The sequence below is a fragment of the Oenanthe melanoleuca genome, chromosome 2, assembly GCF_029582105.1.
Source record: "Oenanthe melanoleuca isolate GR-GAL-2019-014 chromosome 2, OMel1.0, whole genome shotgun sequence".
Taxonomy (NCBI): domain Eukaryota; kingdom Metazoa; phylum Chordata; class Aves; order Passeriformes; family Muscicapidae; genus Oenanthe; species Oenanthe melanoleuca.
Genome location: NC_079335.1, coordinates 11574637 through 11601298, shown reverse-complemented (window position 1 = coordinate 11601298; position 26662 = coordinate 11574637). Strand labels below are relative to the sequence as shown.

Below are 26662 nucleotides of genomic sequence, written 5' to 3'. Positions count from 1 at the left end.
GACAATGCTGCAAACACAGACTGTGATTAATTCTAGCCTATGTCCGAGCACTGCAGACTAAAGTGAGTATTCTTGCATCCAAGTCACTCTTATATTCAAAGCTATTGTAAAGACGAAAATAAAATGTTCACTTAAAGTACCTTTGAGGAATAAAAGTTAGATCATAATACCAGTATTCAGCCAACCAGGACACTGACTTTCAAAATAATTTCACTAATTGAAGATCTTTAACAACTTTCAAGCTCTAGCAGTTACTGAAGAGGTGTTTCCTCCCTGTACCCAATATAAACACTACCTAAGCTTGACAAACATCAGATGTACTCACCATGCAAATGGAACAAGTATAGCCCAAATACCACAGAAATAAAGATTATTTTGCTCTTCCCTAGAAAATGCCACTGAATTCACAGATTCAAAGCTCAGGCAGGAAGAGGAACATGTTAAACAGAGGGGGGTCCTGTGAGAGTCAATCTTCTGAAGCCTCAAGTATCAACAGCAAGAAAACATCAGAGCAAAATTTTCAGCTTATGTTCAGAAAGGCTGGCATAGGGGATGGGACCCATTTTCATGGGGTCTCCCTCTGTTCTCACAAGTTAGGCAAATCTTTTTCAGAAGCACAGACAAAGAACCAAAGAACTTGGGCAGCTTTTCTCAGAGACAGTAAATTTCCACAAAACTGGGGAAAATCAAAGCCACCTTGAAACAAGGAGATTAGCTGAGGCCACTGTTTCCAAAAGCTCCAGATGCCCTGAGGGTGGCGAGGCAACCTAAGTCAACACTGCTCATTTCTGATGAAATTTCATTTGCTCCATCCTGCTGAATGCCAGCAGAGAATAAAAATCCCAAACCGAACACAAGCACAGGTCACAGAGTGCTGCCCTCCATGGCTTTTTGCTCTGATGGGCAGCCCTCACACCAACCACTGTGGTTCCTGGGCTTCCTGTGGCACTGCCACTGAAACCACCCCTGCTGCAGTGCCCATGAGTTTTTAGATCTAGATCTCCATATAAAGAATTGCATGATAAGAAACTGTAACAACATAAACTAATTTCTTGGAAACGCTCTACCTCTGAGGAAGACATCTTTTCATAGTTTTCCCTGATTATGACAGCCAGTTAGATTAGATAATTTCAATCTATTTTGGGTATCAATACAGAATAGAAAAGACTCTTCAGCTTGTTACAAAATACTACAAAGCTCTAGAACAACAGTTCTCTGTATTTAACTACAACTGAGTTTGATAGGAGCTGTCAGTCTACACAATTACATTCTGCTCAGTCTAGCTAGACAGCTATTTTGAAAAGCTAAAAAAACCCACTGCATAATTGATTTTAGAAACTTAGTACCAAAAGGAAGAATTAAAGGTGCTTGATAGAAGGAAAAATAAATAAAAATATCTTACATCTAGGAATAGCGGGAGTTCCAAGTTGCAATAACTGAAAAGAACATCAGCTCTTCCTTCAGAACATCCATCAAGGACTACCTTGGGATGTTTCTTAAAGAAGGGAGGCTGGGACACCACTTTGAGGTTAGAGGAAAGACAAGCTAGTGCAAGATAGAAGGAAATACCACGGGATCAAACATAAACAAAAATTACTTAATCATTGACATAATCTTTTTCAGTAGCATGGGATTCCTGCTAAATAGGCATCTTATCAAGCAGTCCTTCAACACTATCAGGGCAGAAATTGCAAGAGAGGTCACTGGGGACAGCATGGTGGCACCATGCTCTGGAGACCAGACTGCTCCTGACCAGCCACAGGGAGCCCATGTCAGTAATGGCATCTTCCTGCTGGAGCTTCATTTTATAAAAGGGAGTCTTGTAAACTCATGTGGAAGTGTGCCTGGCTAACAGCTTCCCTCATCATCAAGATAAAAATTAATCTGTGAAAAAAATCTGTGATTACACATATTAATAAGAGAGGGATAGGAGAAGTCTGCCAGATGAAGTTCAGATAAAACTGGTGCTGGTGAACCCTGTACATGCTCCCTCTCTGCCTGAGCCAGGACAGAGCCTGAGAGAACATCTCATCCCACCCCAGCACAAAGCAGGGCCAAACCAGAGCAGGGGGCTCAGGACCTTGTCACATGATTCCTGCAGCACCAGGCTCATGGGAAAAGCTGTCCCCTCTGAAACACCAAAACAAGGCTTTAAAGCACAAAGGCAACTTCCCTGAGAACTGATGCTCTGCCTCTGCCAGGTACAGAGCACTGCCTGCTGCAGGAAAGGGCTGCTCCAGCTCAGCTCTACTTGTAGAGGCCAAAGATTCATTTAAAGCTCGGTCATAGGGAAGGAAGAAAATTAAAGAAAGAAAAAAAAAAACAAAAAAAAAACCAAAAAAAAAAAAAAAAAAAAAAAAACCACTGTGGCATAAAAGCCAAAAAACTTTTTACAGAATCACTTCCAATATCAGCTCTTTAAAGCATAACATACTTTAAAACAGAAAGATATGAAAGCACTGAGAACCAAAAAATTTACTGAAAAATTTTTTTTAAACTCTAGATAGCAAAGTATGTTTCAGAATACGGTATTTATTCATAGTAAGTTGTTCTGACTATTTGAGTTTTCAAGACTCAGCAAAACACAAGAATAAAAATACTTCAGAGAGTACAGCAAAGGAAACATGCCCTTTGTTTGTTTTACCAGAGGGAAAACAAAAATCCAAATTGCAAAACCCTCTTTAAAGAACTCAATTCAGTTAGAATCAAACAATTCAAATGTCTGGAGAAAAAAAGAAAACAGCTCTAAAGCACTCCAGAATTGTATTTTACAATGGCCATTCACCAGCTCATCCTGTGCCACAGCACTCAATAAGACATAGAATTCATCTTATTGGAGAAGGGATAAAATGAAATGGTAGAGTGAAGAATTGCTATTTTCCAACTGACATTCATTACCATAAACCAAGGTTCAAGTGCAATACATGTCATGAGCCCTGAATTAGCAAAGTCTGGGAAGCAGAAAAACATTCACTGCTTCTTAAATCTGCTCTTGATATTTTTTATAGTTATAGTATCATCTATTTCTCTAACTATTTTAAAAAACAGGGAGCACAGGGGGTGAAGGAGTCAAATATATAACCTTCCACATAAATAATACCATCATCCACAATTTGGTCCAAACCCAGTAAGTTAAAGTTGCTCTGCCATTTGTAGCCAAGTACTTGAAATTTAGTTTGAGAATTATTATTCTTAGCTGACAAACTAACCACAACTGACTAACAGGTAATGGGAGTTCACTTAATAAAAAATAAACCCAACCAAAACCCAGCAAGTTGTCATCATTTTTAAAGAACTAGCATACAAGAGAACTGGCAAGCCTAAAGGCATGTATTATATTTTATTTGAATTGCAGCTAACATCACCATAAAATTTTATAGCTGAATCTGTTACTGTCACCCAGGGGCAGGAAACACTAACACTGAATGCAGGTCCTACTGCCAGAGCTACCCTAAGAAAATACTTGCTGCTGCTGAGTATTGCCATATATGAAAAAAAAATATGAGCAGTGTTTTATAGATTTTTAAATAATGCCTGAATTATTTAAATTAATTATTAAACAATAAGTATCAAAAAGAGGAATATAAAAAAATTCATAATCCGGATCTATTATAACATCATTTTAGGCTCTGAAGGCATCTAATTTAGAAGCCACAGAGGGTTTTGTCTTGAATTCTTTCCTCCAAAAAGCCTCCAAATGTACAGTTCATTTCAGCCAATCATTCAGATACACATTACTGAAACAGCAAAAACATTACTTACACAAAACAAGAAATTTGAGCAATTGTTGTGTCTACTAAGAGGTACTCCTTTGCACGAGAGTTCATGAAAGGATCTTTACAACCAAAATTCTGGACTGGAGCCTAAAAATTAGTTGTGTTATTACTTTGTTCAGAGGTGGATCCTCAAAAGCAATTTCTGACTCTGATGTACGAGTTCATTCATGGAATAAGCTCATAAGGCACCTTCTCATCATCATTCTTTCCTCCTCTGCTCTTCCTCGAGGTTTTCACCAAATCCGCAATCTAGCAAAATTGAAAAACCTTGGCCCATTGATCTTCAGTTGGGTTCCCTTAGTATTCCAGATGGGGAAACAACAATCCGTGAGTTGACAGTAAAGAAAAATTCTGCATCACTTGTTATAACTCACAAGTGGTTTCCTGTTACTACAGCAATTAAAGCATGAAAGGCTGCTGACTTGTGCAGTGCTAAATATAAACCTGGCTGTCAGCCCTTCCAGTCACATGCCCAGCAGAGGGAAAGCTGGAAGAACCTCTGGTACAAATAGACAGAGGAGGAGATAGAAAATTTCTCTACTACTCTGGAGAAGGTAACTGTGTCCAAACGAATATTCTGCATAAATACAAATAGGATAGTATTTTTTTAATATTCCCTGTAACCTTGTAGAGAATTACACTGTGACCTCCCTGAAAAACCTTGAAGTAGCAGGAGATCATCACCTTTATTTGAAACTTTTGTTACATCTACGGGGCAAAGAGCTGAACAAGCCTAGCAGGAATGCAGTAGGCTCCCTGGCCAATCAATTCCCTTCAGAACAAACCCCAGCAGTGACTTCAGGCTTAATTCACCCCTCTGATCCCCTGTAGTAAGTATACAATACACTTATCCTATTATCCCTTCCAAAAATGTGGCATGGCATTCATATCCTTTTAAAGATTCTTGACAAAACAGAGAGGCCTAAGGTGGAAATCCCAACTAGAAATGTAGAAGAAAGCATAAAATGCAAACAGGTACCCAGAGGTTCAAATCACTGTCCTCATCATTAAGCAGGTTTTATCCTTGACCTAATCCCAATCTCTATCAGTGCCTTGTAAATGTGAAAGTCAGCATTTCCACTCAAGCAGGTTCATGTCAAAATAGTATTTGCAGTAGTTTGCTTAAAAAGGTCTCAAACCACAGCTGGAAAAAAAAAAAAATTAAGACTTAAGAAGTCTAACTTTTGAAATCCCTTGGGATTCAAGGGGGTTAATAAGCTAAAATGATGACAACACAGAAAGGACTTGCAGCTTGTAATAGAGATGCAGCATAAGGACAGCAATAGAGAGTTTGAGCTCTCTCCTTCAGAGACAAATGGAAGACATAAGAATAACAGCTGAAGTGTTTGCATAAAAGTGCCAGCGACATACTAACACTGACAGGAGAGTGAACAAGAACAATACTGAGGTGTTCTGATCTGTGTTCCAGAAGTAAATGGTTATATTATTATTATTTAATGAAAAAAATTAAAAAATAAGAAGATACTTGAGAGCTGCCAAGAAACAAACTAGCAATTCCCTGACTAGAAGGAAGCATCTTCAGAGTTAAAACTCTCTGCCTCAAAAAACCAAATTTTCATCCTCCCAAGAGAAGGTTGGCTCTGCCTTCTCTCCTCACCCTCTCCAGAGTTCAACACTTGAGGACTGCAAGGAGTTCCAGGGCGCCAGAGAAGGGACACCTCCCAATGGCATAGCAAACTCTTCCATCTTCAGATGAATGAATCTTTGCCTGGGATTATTAACAACCTCTCCACTAGATTTGAAAAAGACAGGATGAGTCCTTCTAACTAACAGAGTGGAATTAATGCCATCCAAATATATTCATTTAACTGTTTCAGTAAGGTGAGGTTTTGGCATTACTCTGTCAGCACAGCTTGGGCCCCTCTCATTCAAGGCAGGGATCTATCCATCATTTCATGGTTTTGAGGTTGAGCAGAGCAGCAGCATAGCAACAGTGATGAACTGGTAGCAAGACTATGGTATCTGTGCATTATCAGTATGATACATTCCTGTAAAAGGACAAGCAAAGCAATTCTGTGGGACACCACAGAAGCTCTGTTAATAAATATTATCAGCACTCTGTGCACAATCAGAGATCTGATCTATCAGAGGACTTTCATCACTTTTAAATTGAGTTGTGTTAGGCAACACTGATGTCTGAACATGAGAGGTCATGAAATATCTAGGGAGTTATGTGTACGATATCCTCTATCCATTTATGTTTCCCCCAGGCCCTGTTTTAACAAGAACTCCGAAAAGCTGGCGAGAGACAAGCTTGTTTATTCCTGCCCCTCCTCTCCCTTATGCCCCTTCCCTTCCTGCACAAAACTACACTTGTTTCCTCAGGAAAGAAAGCGAGTGGGAAAATGGTTTTAAGAACAGGGAGCAACATTGGCTTTCAAGGTTTCAAGCCCAGGTCTGCAGGTCTGGTACCTGCAGCCAGCAACAGAACCCCTGACAGCTCACTGACAACAGCCTGTGCAGAATGCAGGGGAATCAGGGCACTCCTGCCTCCACTGCCCTGGAACCAAACTGAGTGTAACAACACGAGGGGCTTGTGCCTCAGCAACAGCTGTGCTTCCCACAGCCCCTGGTACCAGCAGTACCTGCACTCAGACAGCAACAGCCCTTCCCACAGCCACCACCACCCGCAGGCAGCTGCAGCAGCACAGCAGCACCAGGCAGGGGGCTGGCACGTTAAATGTGTTTGGTGGGATTATTCTCTTCCTCTAAGAAAACTCAGCTATGATTTTTTACAGAGAGCTGAAGACAAACTGCTATTAAATCACCTACCACTAAGAACCAGCCCTCTTGTAAGCAGAAAGTTCCATTCCCTGCCTGAGGATGACCTTGGAAGCAAGTATGACTGCAGAAATAAGCTTCTGTCTGAAATAACTTTAACTGCATGTAGAGTTTATTGCTTTTCATCTGTCTCAGAGTTAATATAGCTACCCAAAATAAGAGAGAGAGAGTGGACAGATAAACCAAATGACTGTCAAACATTTTGTTACAGACATACTAAATGTAATGATATTCCTCCCAATTTTTCATTGCATTGGGGCATTAAAGACAAAAGTATGAGCTGCCTTGAAGTCCTTAAGAATCTATTCATTCCTGTCAGCAAAAGGAACACCATAACAAACCACTGACAATTTAACTTCCAGCCATAAATTTCACTGATGTAATTTGTGCCTCTGTATAAATGCCTAATTAATACAGAATGCAGTAGCAAAGAAATTATTCTTAACTCTTCACCCGCTGCTAGAGGTAGTGCAGTAGATTCATCACTTTGATACCCCCTTCCCCATGAAACTTAGCAAAGCCTCATTAGTGAAACTAGTCTGACTCCCTCATCTGACTCCCTGCATAGTCAAATTCAAGCTGCAATAACCACTTTCTCCGGAAAACAGCAGAAGGAACGATGGCAATATAAAAACAGATAAAATCACTTCACATGGAATGTAAAATATTTTCTTTTAGCTTTTGTGTTATAAGAGTATGGAATATCTACTGGGTTGTTATGCAGCGCATTACATAATCATTTATTCTGCACATGAATTTAAAGTTCTAATAGAAAACTCAGTCTGTTCACAAAAATTATCTGAAATACTAAGATTGCTGGTTTTGTAAGTAAGGTCATACAGAAGGAAGAAGCAGAAGACTAAGGCTACTGTGCTCTATTCTTTCTAAAAGTGAACAGTTCTGACTAAGCTCTCTTTATTCTTTCCACCAACTGCCTTCATTCTGTAGAACAAAAAAAAGAAAATCCTTCTCCTGGTCAGTGTTTCTCCAGCCTCTGGCAAGCATGAAGCCTCTCTCAGGAGGATTCAATTGCAAGTGCATCCCTGCAGCTTCCAGCTGAAGAGCCAACACAAGCTTCAGTTCCCATCACATCCCTGCACATGCCAGCTGTGCACACACTCCCTCTAAAGCTGCTTCAGGACCTCTGCTCTACGAAAAGCTGCACATCTGGTCCATCTCTTTAATCCAATGCTTCTTAACTTTCCCAGAAAGTACCCAATGTCAGTTTATGAAACATGGTTCTGCTACTCTGACAGTTTTTGTTTTTCAACTTGATGCACTCCCCCTTTTCCACTGACAGGTTTTTTTAACCTGTTCTTTTGTCACAGCTTCACTGTAAGCAGGAAGCAGAATCCTGTGGGTGCTGAAATTACACCCTTCACCTCCAGTTCTGCTAATCAGCTTGAGAATTAGTGAAGTACAGACACAAATCCTCAGCTCAGAGTTTTCTGTATGCATAAGTCTATTTTGTTTTCCACAGACAAGGAAATATGGAATCCAATGTATTTAACACTTCTCCCCATGGCAATGGAAAGTAAATGGGCTGTGGCACTGCCCACATCAGGGACATACCACAATGCCACTGCTTACTGGAGATCTTAATGAAATATGCACCCGTATTGTTTCTCACACTGTGCAATGGAGACTGACCACAGCGTGCCTCCAGCATCCTTTCCTCCCTTATTCTCTCCTCCCGCTGCTTCTCCAAAATCTGTGCAATGTTTACACCGCCCCTTTTCCAGCAGCAAGGAAGAGCATGGGCTCAGGCTGAGGTTGCTTTTTGCAGTGCTGAAGCAAAGTACTGTATGATGTGGGGGGGCAGCCACTCAGACCACGATGAATAATCCTGAATAGAGAGCCAGAGGAAGGGAGAGGAAAGACAGGTCCTTTTCTAGTCACAAGACAAATGCCGAGGTAAAAAATGTAATTACAAGTAGTTGCCAAAACTGCAAAGGTAACCTGGGAGATCAAACCAGTATCGCTAACTAGTGCAAGTCACCATGTGCTGTTAGCAACACAAAGATCCCAGAAGAGACTCCTGCCTGAGGCACAAAAACCCTCCTGGCACTTCCCATGAGAGAACAGAATGGCAGAACCTTAGGTCAAATAGGAAACTACATCCTGAAGTGATCTAAAGTCACCTTGTTATTGCAAGGGGAAATTTGATACTTTTCCTCCTGTTCCTAAATTCCCTCCTGATCATGTATTTGGGACTTCTCCTTTATTCTAGCACTTTTTCTTGACTTGTACTTGTCAGGTACACAGCCAGGCCCAGAGAAGAACAGAAGTGCTAGCATGGGAAGCAGAACTGAGACTTGCATAGTCAGGTTTTTGGGACAGGGAAAGAACAGAACACTTCTTACAACAACATGGGTGAAGCCAGCAGTAAATCCACACCCATAAAGCCAAGTCACATCCACTATGAATCACCTCATCCACAGCTCATCCAGGCCTGCTCTTACTCACTGTGGGAAACGCAGGAAAATGCTTTTCCTCTTCAGATGGGAAAAAGTAATTAAAGTGAGCTCTTTTATTTTCTTTATTTTTAACTGAGCATTTTAACACAGGATCAGACAAAAATCAGAAAAACTCAGCCATAGTAATGTGCAACTGCAAAAACTGATGTAAGCATGGAAATGAGGTAGACAAAATAGTTTCCCAGCACCCAACCTTGACAGTGAAAACTTCACAGATCCAAAGAATTTTATTTTTTTTTGTTTTGGTAAACCAGATCAAACAAGTAAAAAACTTATAAAAGGTCATACATAATTCCCAATGAGAACAGTCTTCTTCAGCCTGGGCCATTTATGATTTATCAGAACTCAACAAGTGTACATTGGTACATTTCTTCTGTTCAGGGAAAGGGACACTGAATCAGAAGTCTGTTGGATATCTGCACAAGGAAAAGGTCACTAGGCTGATTATTTATAACAGCACTGTCACTTTTGCAGCTACCTATTTACTTGATTTACTTTACTCCATAAAATAATAAAAATAGATATGAAACTGGGGAAGGAGTGGTGGATTTCAAGCTGTTTTCCCATCTCTTCTTCATGACAAAAATTTTTATTAGACAAAATGACTGTAAATCTAGCTGGAAATTCTTAAATCTCAATCTTGAGTGAAACAGTTAATTTTACATTTGTAACATCACAGTTTTACTTGCACTTTGTGAAAATCAGCCTGTTGCTAGAACTGAAGCAAACAAACAAATGGATCAAAAGGTTATCTGTAATCTGAAAATACAAGCTGATGGTATTTGAAAGGGTAGCTGGCTAAAAAAACTGGTTTGTTCATGCACATTTTTCTCCAGTCTTCCACACAATTAAATAAAGCAAATAAAACACAGTTTCTACCAATTCAGATTGCTATGAAAGATGGGATAATATCCTCATAGAGACTGACAATTCACACCCTTAGTGTAAGTTACAGCAAACCGGTCAGCCCTAAGGGATGGATCACTGCACAAAGTCAAATGCCATCAAGTGCAAATAATTGAAAAAGTTACTGTAACAGTACAATAACCAGAAACTGATAATGCCCAAAAGAAAAATGTAGCAGGTCAAAGTGCAGCAATTATTGTTGGTGCCCAGTAAGCATTTGGACCTGAGATTTGTGGCAATACAACTTTACATACAACAGCACAACCCAAAGCACAGACCTCTGTCCATGGCACCGGCAAGAATCACATACCAGAGACTGTCTCCTAACCCTCCCTCAAGGCTTCCAGAATGTTTTGAAACTGCTCATGCCCAGACAGCAGTTCCCAGACTATGTCCAAGAAGTGAGCTTTGGGAACCTAAGGCCAGGCCACTGTGGACACTGTATCTGGCTTCTCTAAGTTGAAGCTGATCTCATGCAGAAATCTTTTTGTCTCAAACTTTTCCGTTTTTCCTGAAATCAGAAAGATTTTTCAAAGCTGTGTCCTTTCCCCAGGTCATGCAGAGCCTTTCACCAGGATTACTGCCAAACAGTAAGGCATGTCTTAATTCTGGAAATGCCTAAAAGCCATGAAGTATTTAAGAGCACTGAGGAAAGGTTTTATCCCTACACACAAGCAGCAGGAGATAATAAAACAAACACAGGCTTCTTAGGACTGCTTTAAAAAAATAGGAGAGTTGATACAGAATATGATTCATCTCAAAATACAGAGTCTTAAATATGTTCCTATTTCCCCTTTTCATTATCTAGAGAAAATAATGTGATTTTAAAAAATAATGACCTGTTAGTATCTGCCAAAAGTATCTCAGTCTAAACAAAATTTAATAAAAACTCAAAAGATACCCAAAAATAAATTAATATGATGAGCCCATCACATACAAAAGGAAACTGGCAATTGATGCAGGAAAAAAGTATAGCAAGTATCAAGTATCACTATGTATTATGGCTGCTAGGGAGGATATTTTATTAACAATTAGCATATAAATATCTAAGAATCCTAAGTAAATGAACACTGGAAAAAAAACACTAGGAAAAAGCTATGGTTTTATATTCCATAGTTTTGAATGAAACATGCAGTCTGCTGGGTTGAAAAAAGTATTTTGTGGGCTTTGCCTTGAAATGCTCCCCCATGTTTCAGAGGAAGCATGTTTCAGGCACAAGTTAGTCACGTTCCAAAAATTCCATGTTCTTCCACTGTTAAAGGAAGTTCTCTGACACAGCAACAAAACAGAAACAAAAAGGCATGCTTTCAGAATATTTGAAATATCACCGTGCTAATTTAAGGATAAAGTAGAAAGGGGGCAGAAGGCAGCTTCCATATCCATGTCCGGCTTTCACCAAAATCAGCTGTTTTTGTAAAAAAATCTAAACAGCAGCACAAGGACCCAAGATACCTTAAGTACTCCATTTGCATGATATACTTATCTGATTTTTCCATTTACTTGTTTTTAAAAAGGATTTTTATTCTGGAGACAACAGATCCCTCTGTAGTTTCATATTTGGATTGATTAAATAATAAATAAGGCTGAGTAAAGCTAAGAGTTTTCAGTAGAATGAGTCAGCTTTAAATAATTTCTTATCGAAACTAGAAGACTTCCCTTTCTTTTAACTGAGGTTACACACTGGAACCTCTGTGTTCACAGAATAAACATGATCTATTTCATTCATGCCTATTGCAGGGAGATCTAAATGTTTTAAATCTATCACTCTCAAGGGTTTAAGTTGCACTCTAAGTAAAAGCTGCATTTCAAGTGATCTTCTGTAAAAAGCCCTGAATCAAAAGCAGCTTTTGTACTGGACAAGAGAGTTATTGGGAGACAGATTTTCCTTTTAGTTCTAAAATGTACTATTTGACAAAAGACAGTGAAAGAACAATGGCTTAAGATTCAGATACTTTTTCTGATCCGTGATTAAAAAGATACTTGTGCATGACACCTATTTTGTATTCATCACATGCTTAAACACATGCAAAAGACAAGGCAAATTTTAATTGAAGAAATCTTTTCTTTTAATTGAAGCAATCTTATTTTACCTTTGGCAGGAAAGGGCAAAGGCAGCTAACTAAATAATATTTTTTAATAATAACATTATTTCTGCATTATATTTGGACCATGCAATTTAATGCACGTCATTTTCCAAGAAAAAAGCATAAGGTAGCTGACACTGAGCTGCTTCAAAAAAATTAAGTTGTTTCATGATCTGAAATCTCTGGTGAAGTAATAACTAGAAACTGTAGTACAGTATATAGTATATGTAGTGCAGCAGTTTCCAACAGACCTATGCTTGAAACACCTCGTTAAATTAAGCATAAGTACCTGAAGATGTGGATTGCTGAAAATCTTGAGACTGAAGGCTTTACACAAATTCGAACAAAAACTGTGTACTTCTATTTCTTGCAGCAAAACATGCCAAATACATCAAAACAAGCATGCAAGAAATTCTGTCAAACCAGCAGCCCACATGTCAGCAAACACACTTTTCCATTTGGGTTTTTTCTACTGTACCAAATTCACTGGTCGTCTCTGGTGATTCTACCTCCTCTGCTGGCTTCTCAAGTGGTACCAGTGGTTTAGGATACCTGAATGCTACAACGAGTTTTCAAAAGCAAAACAGCAATCAGTCATTATTTAAAAACTTCCAATCAATACTGGAGCATCCGCCAGCAAGAAAAGATCCTTTATAAATATTAAGACTGGATTTCTATGGGGTTTACACCAATTCCACTTGATTGTTTGCAGGGTTATCTCTGAAAAAAAAAAAAAAATAGTTTCTGCATTTAAGTAGACACAAACCTGCTTTAAGTTACATCAGCAAGTAAAATTTCAGAACATGGAAGCAAATCAAACCACAACAGCAAAAGCATGAACTTCAGAAAACATAACCTTGCTGCAGATGGTTCAAAGTCAGACAATTACAGCTGACATTTTTAGAGAGCAGTTTCAGAATAGTTTTACCATGAGTGACCACACACCAATTTTCTTGTTTATGACATTAAACCTCAGCCCCTAAATTACCTAATAGTCTGGGTTTGAAAGGATTTAATGATCATCTAGTTCCAACCCCATGGGACACCTTCCACTTGACCCTTGTTCTGCTTCAAGCCCCATCCAACCTGGACTTGTAGGAAAGGGGCACTTGCAGCCCCTCTGGACAGCTTATACCAGTGTCTCACCACTCCCATAGTAAAGAATTTCTTCCTAATAGCCAATTTAAACCTATCCTCCTCCACTTTGAAGCTATTCCCGCTTGTCCTATCACTATGTCTTTGTGGAAAGTCCTCTCCAGGACACATGCAAACCCCATTTATGTGCTACAAGGTATCCCCAGGGGCTTTATTTCTTCAGGCTGAACAGCCAAGACTTATTCAGCCCGGAGAAGCAGAGGGGCAGCCACTGATCTCTTGTCTGTGGCAGACTACAGGGAAAGGCCTGAATTTGTGTCAGAGGAGACTGAAGTTGGATATTAGGAAAAGGTTCCACACTCAGAAGATGATTGGGCCCTAAAAGAGGCCCCCCAGGGAAGTGGTCACAGCACCAATCCTCAGAGAGCTCAAGAAACATTTGGATAATTCTCTCAGGTACATGGTGTGATTCTTGGGGGTGTCCTGTGCAAGGCCAGGACCTGGACTTGATGAATCTTGTGGGTCCCTTTAAACTCTGGATATTCCATTATTCTGTGATTTACGAGGTTCAGACATCAATGAAAATGATCAGTAGAGCCTCAGTAACACTTTTTCTTCTGCACTCTGCCTTCATGACAGGGCTCCAAGACTCGGGACTGAAGGTGGGGAGTATATTAAACAAAAAGTTTCAAAAGCAAAATGTAGCACATCCTTCCATCTGAAACACAGTATTTCTTTCACCACCTAGTATTTTTGACTCAGCAGCGGATTAGCAAATCCTGTGTTAGGCTGCAATGGCCTAAGAGCATAAAGGAACTCACACAGGCAAGCTGGCAAGAGTTTGTCATTTTACCAACTTGACAGAGCACTTCAAACTTGTGAATTAGACACTTGCCAGCAGTCTGCCAGAAGACCTTTTCCTAGAATAGCAATTAAACACTAGAGTTAAAAACATTTATTGACCTAGGTCACATCAAGGGAGAGAAAAGTAGATGACATTGCTCCACACACAGCATGGCATTCACCTGCATATGCTGGGTCTGTGGAGTGAGGAAGAGAGAACTGTCCCCACCAGGTGCCATGGTCCCTGTCAAAGCACAACAACATGAACAGTTCCTCTTCTCCCAGCTCAGTGGGCTGAGGGCAGTCCTCATCACAAACCTCACACTTGCACTGTAAAATCACTCTTCAAACAAGACAAGTATTTCCAGAAGGATGGAATCAGGCTTTCTTGTGTTAGCATAGATTCAGTTCTAACAAAAAGAGGCACTAAAATCCAAGTAGTTCTAAACCACCACTGCAGATGAACCAGTTTGTTCATTTCAGCAAGAAGCATCTGACTCATGCAACAGAGGGAACCTTTTTCACAGGAGACTTGTTTAGAGTGTCTAAAAACCTCTGTGAAATCCACTGTCTTTTTTGACATTGCATCTTTTGAATTAACTTTTCTTCGTAAAGCTGTGGAAGTAGAGGCACATAGGCTCAAACACTCCCTAGGCTATTCCAGTAAACTGGGGAGCTCATAAATTTAACATCACAACATAAGCCAGTGAGGTTTCTTCTGACACCAAATAAGATTTCACCTAACAGTAGCTAAAACCTTGCAATTTCCCTCAGAGATTCTGCACCAGCTGTCAGCCCAACGGAATGCAAGGAGGTAGAGGCCTTTACCTGCATGCTAGTTATTTGGGCTTTTTAACAGGAACAAGATGCAGTAACTTGAACTTATGAACAGTTTTCTATCAGAATGCGCCGTTTACGTATCTCAGATTATTATGTATGGTATGACATGCCAGTGTCTTCAAAGAGAATCTAGCTAGAAACTGCATTCTTCAAAATCTGCAAATTAAATTACAAAACCAGCTATCAAGACTCATTGCTGTGGTGTTTTTGCATGTTTTCTAGGTAATACACAACCTCAATAGGAAGAGGAAGAAAAAAATCCACTTCAAAAGACCTTCTATTTAGTGATCATACCACAAAAGTCTTCCACTAAAAATACAAATGCAATTGGGTGCTTTCAAGGAATTGTGTTCAATGTATATACATTATATACTAAAAGCATCTATTTTATGTATTATATGCACAGATATATATGTATTTTATGTGTATGTACAAAAAATAGGAAAACAGGATTTGTTCCCCCATCTTTGCAACAAAAGATGGGAAAATAAAGGAGTCTCACTGTCATGACTTGAGATTTCTTACAGGCCCTAGATAATCACTGAATTAGTAATATTAATGAAAAGTAGTTAGATCTGGGCTCAAGAATATTGCAAAGCAGCACATAAAAGACCAACAGCACCCTAGGAAGCAATAAAGACACACCAAAAATGCCAAGTTTAGTATTTCTTACCTTAAAAAGTCAAACCCTTTAGTATTTTCCCTTCTCATTACCAGGCCTGCTGCACTTCTCACAAGTGCATCTTTTATAAATCATCTCATATCATACACTGGAAATCAAAGGTAAAAACCCTGAATGTAATCTCCTTAATCAAGAAGTTCCATCTTCTTCCTAATGTCACTTTTGTCAATGGAATATTGCTATAGAGGGTCAGAAGCATTAAATCATTCTCCATATTTTCTGAAAGATTTTACATTTTCATCTCCATCACGTGAGAAAGGAACAGCAGAAATCTGACTATCTGAAGCCAGCAAAACTCAGCCTTGATTACAGAACATCACTTCTAGAAACAGAAAGCAGGACTATTACATTTGAAATCAACTGGCCAACTTGCTTCTTCAGTCTTTCTGTAACTATGAAAATAGAAATATACAAGTTATTTGTATTCAACTCCACATCCATCATCTCCATCTAGTATGGCTGAGTGTGGCTCACATGCTTCCAAGAAAAACATGCTAAAATCCAAAATATTTGTTTCAAAGCTCTTCCTTGGAAAATGGGACACCTTATTCATCTTTCCAAGGTTCAAAAGGGGAAAAAAAAAATACTTAAAGACTTCCATGCAGAAGGAAAACTAAATCCAGATGAGAAAGGATTTGCAGCTTTCTTCAGAAAGAACAGCTCAGTGATGTTTTGACTAAATTTTAAGATAGTAAGATACAGATTATAGTCTAAATCAGGACAGTTTTGAAAATATTTTCTGAGAACCATTCTATCAAGATTCAGTTTCACAGTCTTCCCCCAGCTTCTACTATGCAAAACACATCTATCAATTTAAAGTCAGGCTTTCAGCTCTCAGCCATCACATGCTCACAGATAGAGCTCTGTCTACTGAAGCACTAAAACAAACAGCAGAATTTCAGTCAGTGTTTATTCATAAGCTAGACTGCTTAAGTGACCTCTAATGCCCAGTACCTGGAAGCTCCATAAACCTCCAGGTAATATAAGTGACAAGGTGATGGAAGGCAGGAACATATTCCCAAACCTCTCCCCACCTACAGTTTTCGTGACTACAGCACAAGCAGATGTTTTAAGTTTCACAAAGGCTTCAGAGACTCAGCTAACTTACAGGTAACAGCTACAGCTCACCTACCTGAGGACCGTCCTTGAGCGTAGCAGCCGCAGCAAAGGATGGGTTTCCCCGCAGCCTCTGCCATTAGCGGAGGCCACAGATAGTGTGTCCTGTCATACTGCGTGCTAGGGCAATTAGCTGGTGGAACTGCATCCTTCTGCTGGTAGGCCTGGGAATGGGCTGAGGAACTTGGCCCATTTGGTTCTTGATGTGCCCAGGTCTCCCCATATTGCTGACAGCCTCCCCTAGCTGATATGGGGTCTGTTAGGGCACAGAAGAGGTATTGAAGGAAGAAGGTCAAAACAGTAAGGACTGTGTCAAGAAGGGTACGGACTAACACCTCCCTTTCCATAAAAAATTATGAAAAGATCACAGGCACAAAACAAGCTTAAGCACAGTAGAAAATCTGCATAGGCATTTCATGATCAAGGAGAGACTGATTTTTCAGACTCAAACAAAACAAAGGAATTTACGCAAGCAGTAAAGAAGAGAATTTGAAAGCTGCATTTGGATCACTTTCATTAGAAATCAACACAAAAATAAAACTAGTGACCTCAGCTAAAGAATCAGCTGCTGGGATCTATAGCATGCTGTCAACAAATAAGAAGACTGATAAGAAACCAAACATCTCTAAAACAGTTTTGTCTTGGCTGAACTCATGATTTGTAAAGATCAAAATTGACACTAGTCAATCAGAGAAAGGACCTAGAAAGCTCTCCCCTCATCTGCTACTCACAACCTGTGTACCTATTCAGGTCATTGCTACACAATCACCATTTCAACAGCAGGAAAGAGCAATCACACAAAATATTTTCTAAACATAATAAAGCATTTAAAAGATAGAATACAAACATCTAGCTCAGAAAAGTCTCTAATTTTCTTTCAAGTGTATCCCTTCTATCTGCCTTGTCTTCTTCTGGGACCCCACAATGTTGAGAGTGATGATACATATCCCTACACCTCTCTGCCCTTCTTCATGCAAAATCTGAATTCTTTCAATAGCAATCTTCCACAGAAAAAAAGCTACGGACAATAAATTCAAGATAAGTTTTTTCTCCAATTTCTATTTAACAGACTTACTAGAAGCCGTTTTCTTTTTTTGTAACACACAAAGAAACAATTTCTTATAGCAAAAGCTAACAGCTGTTAACATGCTGCAGTCTGGTAAAAACATCCCATGAATAGAACTGGCTAAAGGAAAAGGTTATCTAAAAAAAAGTCCTATCAAGCTAGATGGGCAGATCAAGAATCTGACTCCAAGGATGAGGTCTGATGGCACTACAATGCTTCATGCAGCCCTTAACCTATGAGACTACTAAGCCCACAGCTGAGATTTTACTGAAACAATCTCTCCAGCAAGATTAATGATTACAGTTTCAGGCACAAATGAATTGCAATTTCCACTAGTGGAATAAACTTAAAACCAACTAATAATCTCCCATGCAGTAAAATGTCTAAATTCAAATTAATGCTTTTGTTACTTCGCTTCTAAATCCTGAATCACCAGAAAGTCACAGCATTTAACACAACAAACTTTTGTATTATAACTAACAGCATCTGAGCAACAAGGTATTAAATACAACCATCTGTTGATTTATATCTGTATAAACGTTGAGACACTATTCTGAAATTTTAAAGTCTCATTTTGATATCCACCACATGATCCTCCAGGTACACAGCTCCGTTCTGTTTAATCTGAGCAATAAACAATGAGACAGAAACTTACATAAAAACCTCATGGCAAGAACCCTTCAGAAACTGAGAAGGATTTATTTGGGAAGAGTATTAGTTGTTAGTATCCAAAAGTTAGTGTAAACTTACAGTTCAAAGCACTCTATCCTCCGTATTGTAAAACAAATAAAACTGATTCACTGTCTGCAAAACAAAAGCGCTGCTACTCCCAAAATGAGGCATCTAAGTGAACTACTCCCACTCCGACTAGGAACACTAGTGTTTATATGCAAGTGTGTTACAAACAAAACCAAAAGAGATACCTGAAAGGGTTCTGTCTCTTCACAAAAGCAACACTTTCACAGCTGACCCCCAGTCCTGTTCTCTGCCCACCCAAAATTTTTTCCACATATCTACAGAGGAGCCACAAGGCACAGAAATGCCCTTTCCAAGGGCACGCTACTATCAAAGTCACAAAGAGGCCTAGATCAAATGCACAGTGATCTCTTAAGTACCCGCTATCATCTTCGCTGCAATAGGGACTGTAAATTACAGCTGAGGATCAGAACTAGAAGTAAGGAGGTTGTAATTAAAAGGATTTGGGTTTGCCAGGTTTTGATTTGTTTAAGGAACAGTGTCAAGTTGGCAAGAACAGTTGGATCAGACGAGAAAAATCACTGTGAAATACTTTAATTGGCGTTGCATAGCCCTGTATTTAGAGATACATTGGTAAACCTCCCCAGCACATACACACCTTCCCGAACGAGAACCGACACTTCCAAGAAGCAGCGCCAGCAGCTCCGTGCAGGAAAGTGTAACTCATGAATGAGCTCCCAGAGCAGCAGCAGCCTGGCGTCTCTTAAAAGGTCTGAAATCAATTTACTGCTGCCCTGCTGTCAGGAGGATTTCATGAGACACACCTTCCTACTCCCATTCCGAAAAATAGCCACCCGTGGCTCTCTGAAACACCCGGTGGGATAACAGACCCACTGAGGATTTGGCACACCGGCCCGATTTAAGTTGAAAAGATGCTGAAGATGCTTCTGGAAAACAAATTTCAGGTCGTGTGCCTCATTTACACCCAACTATGCGAACACAGAGAGGCGAGCGCCTCTCGATGCCTCCTCCTGCTGGAGTTTCCCACTCGCCCGAAGGAGTCGCTGGGGCGAGGGCGGGAGGCCCCCCAAACTTCGGAGGCTGAGCCCCCGCTCCGGCCCGGCCCTCCCACCCAGCCGGGCTCGGGGCGGGTCGCGGCTCACCTTGGGCGATGGCGATGGACTCGAAGCGGTGGAGCTCCCGCAGCAGGCAGCTCCGCTCGGTGGAGTGCAGGCTGTAGATGAAGTCGCGGGCCCCCTGCGCCGTGTTCAGCGCCTCCATCGGCTCCTTCTTGGGGTGGGTGCCGAGCGCCCGCGACCCCCGCGGGAAGAGCAGCCCCTCGGCGCCGCCCCGCAGGCTGCTCAGGCGGCGGCGGCAGCAGCACCGCGGGCCCCGCAGCGAGCCCAGGCAGGACGAGGGGACGGCGGCGGGGCCCCCCGGCCGCCCCAGCAGCAGCGCCGCCCGGCCGAGCCACGCCGACATGGAGCCGGGGAAGGGCGCGGCGCTCGGGCCGCCAGAACCGCCCGCGGCCGAGTCGCCCGGGCCGCGCTCCCGCGGCTGCTCCGCCGGTGGGGCCGGGCGGTCCGCGCCAGGCACCGCCCCGCCGAGCTCCCGCCAGCAGCGGCGGCAGCGCCGCCCCGGCCCGGCCCAGCCCCGCTCCGCTCGGGGAGCCGCGGCCGCAGGGCGGGGCGGACGGGCCCGAGGGGCGGCCCCGCGCAGGCGCCCCCGGCCGCGCTGAGGAGAGCGGGTGGCAGCGCCCGGGGTTCGGAGCGGCGGGGCGGCTCTGCCATGAGCGCCTCACGCAGCGCTGCTGCCCCCGGGCCCCTCATTGTGCCCCTCACGCTGCCCTGCTGCCCCCGGGCCCCTTATTGAGCCCCTCACGCCGCGCTGCTGCCCCCGGGCCCCTCATTGAGCCCCTCACGCCTCGCACCCTGTCACGGTGCCTGCGAGCTCACAGGGCTCCTCGCAGCTTAGCAGAGCAACAGAAATGAGGTTTTGCTTGTCTTTCTCGTTTTCCAGGCCCTTGCCTTAGAGTATTGTAGTGTTGCATCATCCAGCTTTAGGTTTAGTCCACTTGGCTTGCATATAGCGGTTGTATTCTTTTAAATTAATTGGCAGGTATTCTGCCTGACACACCCGAAACAGGTACTTTAAAAAAATAAATAAATAAAACCAAACACATTCAGGACAGAATTTATGTCTTGAGGGAAAAGAGTTTGCTTTAGAATCAGGTTTGGTTTTAAACCTCTCTTAGCTTCACTGCTACAAATACCTCCATGTGGGTTAATCCACAATTGTTCACTGTTTTGTCAAAACACTGTATTCAAACTGTATTAGATATTGTTATTAGACTGCAAAGAACCTAAATAATCACAAGGCACTCACATGTTTTTATGCCTAGTTCATTTAATCCGAAGGTGACTTCAGAAGGCATTCAGAATTTACTGCACATCTCTAGCTCTTAAACACCAAAGGTACCAGACCTACTGATGTCCATCCAGGTGGTTTCTTCCAGCCAGGGGGATCTGCTGCTTTCTTGGAGCCAGGCAAATGAAAAGTTTTAACTTTGCATGAAAAAGCAGCATTTTCTTGCCATTTCCATGGCTTCAGAGTTAACATATGGTATAAAGACAAAGATCTCATGATAAACAGAGGTGCCATACATAGAGTATGCATTCAAAACTCTGGGTGTTTCCATATACTACATGTACAGTACATAGGGAGCAGAAAGTGAGTGCAGAAATGTAGAAAATAACTTGTAAAGGCCTGGATATATAATATTTTAATTCTCATCCTGTTAGTGAAATAGCAGAGATAGATGAGTATAGGCTACTATTTTAATTTAAATGCATTTTTTTCTATGCATCTAATAGACCCTGCCTCTGAGAAGAGAGATTTTTTTCAATTCTGTCTCTCTGCATACTGCTGATCCAGAGCCACTAAGCTTTTGGTGGTGTTCAGAATGGTGCTTATCTCCCCAATTGTTTAATTGTAAAAGTGGAATCTTCTGCTACTCTTTGGGGGAAATATGGAAATCAGTAATAGTTTTCAATCCCAGAGAACTGTAACAACTATGTTCATAAATCTGTTCAAAAATGCTATTCAAATTTTGGTAACCAGATTGCTTTTACAGTAGAAATGCATGCTTCCACATGGAAAGGCAGGACATGCAATGGGGCTACAAACACCTGGAAAAAATGCCACATAAAAATAAGGGAAAACCCAAACTTTCCAGAAGCCAAACCTTTGATACTTCAATTTGACGTATTTCTGATTGTGTTATATTTGATTTTGCATTCACACAGCTGGATTGCACCAGACTGCAGAAACAGAGCAAAGAAGGAGCACTGGCCTCTGGTAAGAAAAGAGACTTTATCTCTTTCCCAGCACTGCAGCCCACATCACACTCTACAGATATTACAAAAAGTGATTGCACCTGGATTATTCTTGGGGTATTTTGGCAGGACTCAAAACATTGCAGGTTTTTTCAGACACTGAAGGACAATGAGCAGGAAGTTTCTAGCATAGCCTTTAGGTATTTGCTGCATAGGAATATTCACTCTGTAGAAAGGTGCAAAGACATTATTTAAGTAGACAATATGCAAGACTGTTAGGAAAATAAAAGTCATTACTTGTGTGTCAGGATTGACATGAGGGTTTAGCAGACTGTAAATTCTTCTGTGGTCATCAGCTGTGGTTTACACCTTTTCAAGCCTTTAAATTGCACTGAACAAATTGGAATAAAAATGTCATTGGAAAGACTATTTTGCAAGGACAGGAAATTACCTAAATAACCTAATAGGTTTTTTCCATAATTTCTTTGTTGGAGCTTTTATTTTCTGAGAAAGGGAAATTGAAACCACTGGCTGAACTGACACTTTAATTAATCAGACTGTCTACTTAACTCTGTTCAGTAGGTGGTATACCGTAACTTTCATTAGTCCCTGACACTCCAGCAGAGCTTGAGAACCTGCTGAAATTCATATTTCTCCCAATGTTCTGAAAAATGCAAAAGTTTCCCTGTATTTTCTTCGGGTTTTTGCTGATAGCCCAATTTTCTCCTAATATGATTTATATTATGAGTGACCAAACTAATAGAGATGGCTTATACACCAACTGACAGAACTAGAAGGAAATTGTTAAAAATACTACACAGAAAATTAGGTAAGTTCAGCCTTAAAAACTGGAAGGCAGTTTATGTAGAAAGCAGCAGAAAAATGCCAACCATCTTTGACAGAACTTCTGCAAGGCCTTCCAGGGACTGCAGAGCTGAGAGACAAATCTTTGTGTGGATATTGGCAGGAAATACTTTGCAGCCCTCATCCTATATAAATAATAGGTGTTTATATAATAATTATATTCTTATGTGGTCAAGTAATAGAATATTAATGAAGGAAGAATGATTTCCCTGCCAGTGTAAAAGTGAATATTGCAACTACGGACAGTTTGTGTTTTACTAGTTAAGTACTATATTTTTATATAAAGTACTATATTTTGACCTGTGCAGGTCAAAATTTCTATCTCACTTGCAGATAAATAGCCCCAGAGAATACAAGCTACTTTTATTTTGACTCACATTTCTGAAAAACAAGTGGCTCCTCTGGTCTTGCTAGCCCAGCTAGGGGCTAACCCTGTAGTCCTTGTGGCAGGTGGAGTAATCTACAGAGTATAAAACACACATGTTCACTCAGAAAAGGAGCCCTGAAATATACTGACCATTTGCTAAAATTCAAAATTCTATCTACAGTCTAGAATTGAATGTAAGACAAGTTTAGGAGGTTAAATTACCATTATTTATTGCAATAGTGAAAAAAATTAGTAAGAATAAAACACGAATTTGCAGTAGTCTTAGAATAATAATCATAGAATCACAGAATATCTTGGGTTGGAAAGACCTGAAAAACATCTCATTCCAACTCCCATGGCATGGCAGGGATGTCATTCACTAGACCAGGCTGCTCAGGGCCCCATGCAACCTGGCACTGAACACTTCCAGGGATGGGGCATTCAGAATTTCTCTGGGCTACTTGTTCCAGTGCCCCACCACCCTCTGAGTAAAGAGCTCCTTCCTGACATCTAATCTAAATCTATCCTCTTTTAAAAGTTTAAAACCATTGGCCCATTTCCTATCATGTAAAAAGTTGCTCTCCTAGATTAAGAATTTACAGATCAAGGGCAGCCAGAGGATCTTTCTCACCATCACCACTTCCATCATTGTGAAGCTTTGTACACTCATGTGCTTTATAATATTGATAAACACAAATGATTTGAAGACCATTTCTGGCTTAGACTCTACTGAGTTTGCAGGGGACAAGAGAAAATTCTTTACAGTAACTGGTACAAGGCTGTGTTTGGAATTTGTACTGAAACTGTTGATAACACAGGGATGTTTTAGTTACTGCTGAACAGTGCTTACACAGTGTCAAGACCTTTTCTGCTCCTCATCTTTCTTATGTAAATTTTTTCATGCTTTTAACATTCAGGAAGCAGAAAGCACAATGTGAGGTTTGAACAAATCTAAAGATTGACATAGACAATCACTGAAGTAAGCTCCCTCTGAAACACTGTGCCTGAGAGGGATAGTGAGGTTTTTGAATTATAAACATGAGGTTACCAAATACAAGATGTGTAGTTACACATATTCTGTCTAGTGTGTTTTTCAGGGTAAATGCTTTCAGAATATTGTATTCAGCTACAATGTCCTCAGTCTAAGATAAATTGCACATAGTTAAAAACATATCAGGAAAACTAGTAAAGGTTTGGAAAAATGCTGATTAATAAGGCACTTCAGAGATCAGTTTATTTCTTTTAATAATTGGAAGTTTGTGAGTTTAGCATAAACATGGTCTCTAAGATACTTGCTTATAAAACAACATTTTCAGCACACAATAAAATTATACAGTACAGTCACAGCCATCCATATATATTGATGTATGGCAAATCTTGAAGCCAAAACTAGTCAGAATTAGAGTTTTATTTTAGCACTGAAAAATAATAACAACTGGAACTGAAGGGTAATTTTCTACAGGATGGGATTTGCTTCATATAATAATTAAGCAAAGCCTTGTCTTAGTCAAGCTCTTAATTCTGCTTAGACAGTCTCTTAGTTCTTCTTTTGACTTTGAAGGGCCAAATGTAGGTGTTTACTGCAATTCCTCCCACAATTATAATATATGGTTCACAAATTTCTTCAAATGAGTCCTAGAGCTTTTTACACTAAGCATAATGGAAAATTTTGCCCTTTGTTCTCCAGTATTTGTGTTCTACTTGGAAAATACAAAGATCAGTATATCCTTTAAGATAAAAAAAACCGATTGTGTTAGTAAATTGGGTGAGGTGAGATTCTGAACTGTTTCAGTTATTAAACTGCATTAAAATGTGTCAGGGGGAATGTATGAAGGAAGAGAAATATTCCAAAAGAGGATCAGCAATGTCAGAGGAAAGCAACATATATAGCTTACATTTATTGAGCCAACTTTGCTGTTTTCTATTTTACCTCTCCCAAAAATGGACTAGGTGGTCCAAAATTTTCCCTGGTAATTTCTGCTGTACAGAGGATCTCCAGCATCAGTGTGAAGCTGTGACTGTCATTAGGGGGTACTTTGACGTACTTCCAGATGTGTAAGATTGATTTTTATGTCTGTAAAAATGCTGAGCAGGGTGTGGGGTGGCTGATGTGCTGTGAGGAATGAGCAGATCCTTCCCAGCTCTGCCCAGCTGAACACATGGATGTTGTAAAGCAGCTTTGCCCAGCACCTGCATCTGGCTGCTAAGTTCTGGGGTGGTGTATCACACCAAGGATATTATACCATTGCCTTTCTTTGAAACATGAAAGAAAGATAAAGGTCTCAAAGCCTTACAACAAGCTGGGTTAGGGCCTTGGAGACATCTACCACTTTGCAGTGTAAAATGGATGAGATGACCTGTAGTGACCCCATCTTGATAATCTTTCGCTGTGTCTGAGGCTGCTGCTCCCTCATTCTTTCCCTCATGCTTTATAGGACATTGCTGTCACCATTATCCACGTTGCCCCTTGATCCTGTTTACTTCTAATGAGCAAAGCTAATTACTCGCAGGAGATGAGAATTAAATACCACCAAAAGGGCAGCCCAAGCTGTTGTTCAGCCTGTTTACATATTCAGTGAAAGAGGTCATGAACAAAAGCTTTGTTACATCCCCCCAGAGGTTTCAGGCAGTTTGACATCACAGATTTCTGTTTTCCTTGTTTTTGCTTTTTATCAGCCTCCTACTTTCTTTTGCTCTCTCACTTTCTACTCTAGACATCTTCCACCCACACCACCGTGTTGGCATACTCAGCCTGGCTGTGCCTGATCCGTTACTTTGGAAGGGCCCATGGCTGCTTTTTGGAGCATTTTCTGAGTCCAGTTGCTACTTGCTGGTCCCCTCTTTTTCCAGAAGTAACCATGACGACTTGTGTTGAAGTCTTCAGGGCAATTTTCAATCTCTGTTCCCTAATTTCTTGATAACTAAGTTGCTGTTTGAAGCTGCCTTGTTATACAAACGCAAGTACGATTATACACCATGATAATGTGATGTACCCTGTCAATAATTGTAAAATTCCATAGCCTGAACTCTTTTATGAAAATTCCTTTTAAAAAATCACATTATGAGTTCTATGAATACAAGTTAGGATGCCAATCAATTAACTGATTCTATCACCTATATAGTTTTAAAGAAGGAAATAAACAGGTGGGAGATGCCAAAAAATCCAATGTCTTCCTGTAAAATTATTTGTATCCTCATTGTCTGGAAGCTTGAGGGTCATCTAAACCAGTGTACGAACTCTTTCCTGAAGGGGGTCACGTGAGCATATCCCCTCAAATTAAAAAAATTGCCAATACCCAGAATAGATTAGAATCCACATTTAGATGTTTCCTGCTGAATAGCTGCTGTGCAGATTTAACTGCTAGAGTAATTAATTCTGAAAGTGGCAATGAATATTTAATTACTGTCTGTTTAAATTTCAGACTACTTCCACTGTTTTAGTGAGATCATCAAAAGTTCTATTGCCTACAAGATTTATTTAATTGTGTGTAAAGGATATATATAAGTCCATTTAAAATAAGGAGATGTATGATCACAGAAAGATGAGAAAAGCAGCAGAAACAGATGGTGTGTAAGATCATTATGATAGTTTGCACTAATATTTCATTCAGCAATGGGAAGGAAAAGCTATAGGCAGTTCATGTAACTACAGCGATATAGTAATCTTCAAATGTGCAAGTGACTGTGAGGCCCTAAATCCACTGTTAAATCAA

At 40.6% G+C, this 26662-nt stretch overlaps 1 protein-coding gene across 2 annotated transcripts in view; it reads right to left on the bottom strand.

The window, feature by feature from the left end:
- The window catches only part of TMEM65 (transmembrane protein 65), a 29978-nt gene extending 9966 nt beyond the window's left edge, over window positions 1–20012 (bottom strand). Inside the window, exons 1-2 of one of the 2 annotated variants that reach the window (XM_056484020.1) lie at window positions 19547–20012; window positions 16638–16877 (exon numbers count right to left, since the gene is read on the bottom strand). In XM_056484020.1, coding sequence (XP_056339995.1) covers window positions 16638–16877; window positions 19547–19865 — 559 coding nt within the window. In that variant the 5' untranslated portion in view covers window positions 19866–20012. The remainder of the gene's footprint in view (window positions 1–16637; window positions 16878–19546) is intronic. The other variant, XM_056484021.1, reaches the window with a different exon arrangement.
- Window positions 20013–26662: the final 6650 nt, after the last annotated feature.